This window comes from Chenopodium quinoa, unplaced genomic scaffold (genome assembly GCF_001683475.1).
Source record: "Chenopodium quinoa cultivar QQ74 unplaced genomic scaffold, ASM168347v1, whole genome shotgun sequence".
In the NCBI taxonomy this organism is placed as follows: Eukaryota; Viridiplantae; Streptophyta; class Magnoliopsida; order Caryophyllales; family Amaranthaceae; genus Chenopodium; species Chenopodium quinoa.
In genome coordinates this window covers 574,921-578,410 of record NW_018744970.1, presented here as the reverse complement: position 1 = coordinate 578,410, position 3,490 = coordinate 574,921, and the positions used below count along the sequence as shown (strand labels likewise).

The 3,490-nt window shown below is 33.8% G+C and overlaps 1 protein-coding gene across 1 annotated transcript; it reads left to right on the top strand.

Annotated features, from left to right (window-relative positions):
* The first annotated feature begins 922 nt into the window (after positions 1–922).
* Positions 923–2,094, top strand: LOC110706455 (thymidylate kinase-like). Its single transcript, XM_021884377.1, has 4 exons — positions 923–991; positions 1,097–1,156; positions 1,545–1,649; positions 1,963–2,094. Exons 1-4 carry the CDS (start codon positions 923–925, stop codon positions 2,077–2,079), a joined length of 351 nt encoding a protein of 116 aa, XP_021740069.1. The 3' UTR covers positions 2,080–2,094.
* The last annotated feature ends 1,396 nt before the right edge of the window (positions 2,095–3,490 follow it).

The following is a 3,490-nucleotide window of genomic DNA, read 5'->3' as shown; positions in this document are numbered from 1 at the left end:
ATGGAGAATGTTTCTTCCAAGAAAATTGAAGTTTCTGCCCTAAACCCCAATTTACAATCAAGAGGTGCTTTGGTTGTATTAGAAGGGTTAGATCGAAGTGGAAAGAGCTCCCAGTGTATTCAGCTTCTCTCTCACTTGTAAAGTATTGGGTGTTCTGCTGAGTTATGGCGGTTTCCGGATCGAAATACTGTTGTTGGGCAGATGATCTCTGCTTATCTTTCAAATCAATCTAATTTGGATGATCATACTATTCATCTTTTGTTCAGTGCTAATCGTTGGGAGAAAAGGTTGTTTCTTTTTTCTTTTTATGATTGTTTTTTTATACATAATTTGTGAGTTGCATACCATGTGTTTGATGTTATGTATAGCTGAATCTAATTCCTTTCTATGTTGTTATTTATTGGTTAATTTGGGTAATTCGTTCTCGGTTATATTACATTCTGGAGATTGTAGTTGGAATTATGATAGATTACTTTTAAAAAAATGTCTTTAATCCCCTGAGATTTTGAAATATATACAAGTATATTGGGACAGGAGTTCAGAATGTGATTTAAAGTTGTAAACTTTACTTCTTCATGAATCTGTTTTTTTTTTGTGATATGCTTGTTTAGTTGTTGACTTTGTCATCTACAATTACAGATCCATGATGGAAGAAAAGTTGAAATTTGGGACTACCCTCATTATAGATCGTTATTCATACTCCGGTGTGGCCTTCTCTTCTGCCAAAGGCCTTGATTTTGATTGGTGTAAGGTAAAATGTTATCACCACAATCTCTGTTTAAGTGACTGTTGAATGTTCTATAAAATTGGTTACTGACTTTTCATAATCCCATGACTTGTGAAAGTGTAAGGATTAAAAGTATTGTTTAACTCTTTTAGTTTGGTAACACTGGCATTCTATGAAGCATTATGTAAAGAGAGAATGGCTGATATAAGGAAATACTATATAGTAATTACAGTTGTTGAAAACCCATCTTCGAGTGAGTGTGATGTATGTTGACAACTTGCTTTGAAGATTCCAACTCTTAGTAATCAACCAGTTCACTCAGGCATATCTCTATTTAGTCGCAATATGATCACAATTCTCTTTGTGCAGGCACCAGAGATAGGGTTGTTGGCTCCAGACATGGTCTTATACCTTGATATATCACCAGAGGTATACTTTCATTCAAATAGGCATGATAGGAATTTTGCCTTTAGTTTCACTGATAAGAATTTATGGGGCGTACCATTTATTTGGTAAGATCTGAGACATGGCTGTTAAACCAAATCTTAGTTTTTTCATAGCTTGCATCAGACTTTACAATTTTAATGCACTAAATTGAATAAGTAGGCCAATTACTTTACTGTTGTATTACTTTCCATCTTTATCATGGTCCTTTGTTGAAAGAAGGTTATACAATTTACAAATAATTAATAATATATTTGAAAAAAAATTCAAGGCGCATCTTATTGTTATATCTGTAAAGGCAAGTCATATTCCACCAAATCTTAAAAATTCAGATCAAAGCATATCCTAATATCTTTTTTTTTTATAAATGCAGAAAGCTGCAGAAAGAGGTGGTTATGGTGATGAAAGATACGAGCGTCTTGATTTTCAAGGGAAGGTCAGAGAAAAATACCAGGCTCTTCATGATGCCTCATGGAAGGTAATTTCTATTCATGATTCCTTAAAAACTTATAGCTTGCAATGTTTATTTTGCGATTTTGGTAAGGCTGTAAGGTTAATAGGTTTGACAGTGGTGACTTTATCTTGCATAGTGTCATTATAGTGATGCCTGCAATATTATGTAGTGCAGGTTATATTAATTTTCTTTTACTTAAACATGTTCCAGTTTCTTGCAATGTTCTTTTTATTTTTGTAAATTATGTTTTTTAACTAGATTTTGTGAGATAGTTGTTGTTTCATCAAATTCCGTAATAATGCCATCTAGATTTTCATACGATGCTGAATGATAACAGATGGTTGATGCCTGCTTGCCAATGGAAGAAGTCCAGAAGAAGCTCAGAGAATATGTGCTTGAGTGTGTTGCGGCCTGCAAAAATGGAAGGGATCTTTCTCACTTCTGGTCACAGTAGGCAAGCTGCTATATGCCTCTTGCTCGCTTGGGCAAAATTGTATACTATAGTCAGTAATCAGTAGTTACCACGTTTTGAACTCTAGGTTGAGCTGTTGAGGTACTTCTACCTTTAAGTTTAAGTCTAGAAGTTGGAGTTGTATTATACGTTGATTTGGTTAAGAAACATGGTTTGGAAATTTTATGGGTAGGCCAAATTACAAAGGAGACTCTGCCGAAATTTACATTTTCATTATTCAATAATATTGCATTTTAATTTCAATTATATTATCGTTAGCATATTACTTTATACCTAGGAAAACAGGTACTACAAACATATACAAGGAAATTATTATATTATAATTTAAAAAAAAATTCACCTCATTTGCATCACTCATTAAACAAACAAGTGACGCAAATACAGCAGTTTTGTGTTGTCTACTCAGTCATTTGCGTCACTCCTATATAAACAAGTGACGCAAATAACAAAAAATAATATTGGAAGAGTCATTTGCGTCGCTTATTTATAAAAGAGCGACGCAAATAACAAAAAAAGTTTATCTGAAGAGTCATTTGCGTCGCTTGTTTATAAAGGGGCGACGCAAATGACTAAAAATAAGTTTATCAGAAAAGTCATTTGCGTCTCTCTTTTATAAAGGAGTGACGCAAATAACCAAAAATAAGTTTATCTGAAGAGTTATTTGCGTCGCTCCATTATAAAAGAGTGACGCAAATAACAAAAAATAAGTTTGTCAGAAGAGTCATTTGCGTCGCTTATTTATAAAGGAGCGACGCAAATGACAAAAAATAAGTTTATCAAAAAATCATTTGCGTCGCTCCTTTATAAAGGAGCGACGCAAATGACTCTTATTTGCGTCGCGCCTAGGAGCGACGCAAATGACATAAAATTCATTTGCGTCGCGAGCAGTTGCGTCGCTCATAGAAGTGACGCAAATACACTATAAATGAGCGACGCAAATGAGCCTTTTTCTACTAGTGGTTTTTAAAAACCTATTTTAAGAAAACAGCCAATCTAGTTTGTTTGGTCCATTGTATTGGTCCAATAATAGTGTAGTTGGATGGGGCTTAAAAAGAGCTTTCCAACGATATATTATAAGCCCATTTCCGATGAAAAATGAGGAAGTTATGGCCAAATACTAAACTGGGCCCAGTTTAAGCCTTATAAACGGCCCAATGATCTAGAGTAGGGCCTAATATGGATTTATCATTCTTAATGCAATTAGGATTGGTTTTAGTCTTCTAGATTCTTCTAGAAGGTTCTTTTCATTCCTAATTTAATTAGCATTGATAAATTAACTTTTGTTGACTTTTTAGAGTTTTAATCAGAATAAAAGAGTGTTTTTAAGGAAAATACGATTTTGCCCTTTTGTACGGCTAAATTTTATCTGAATTTAGAAAATGCGTGAAAAAAT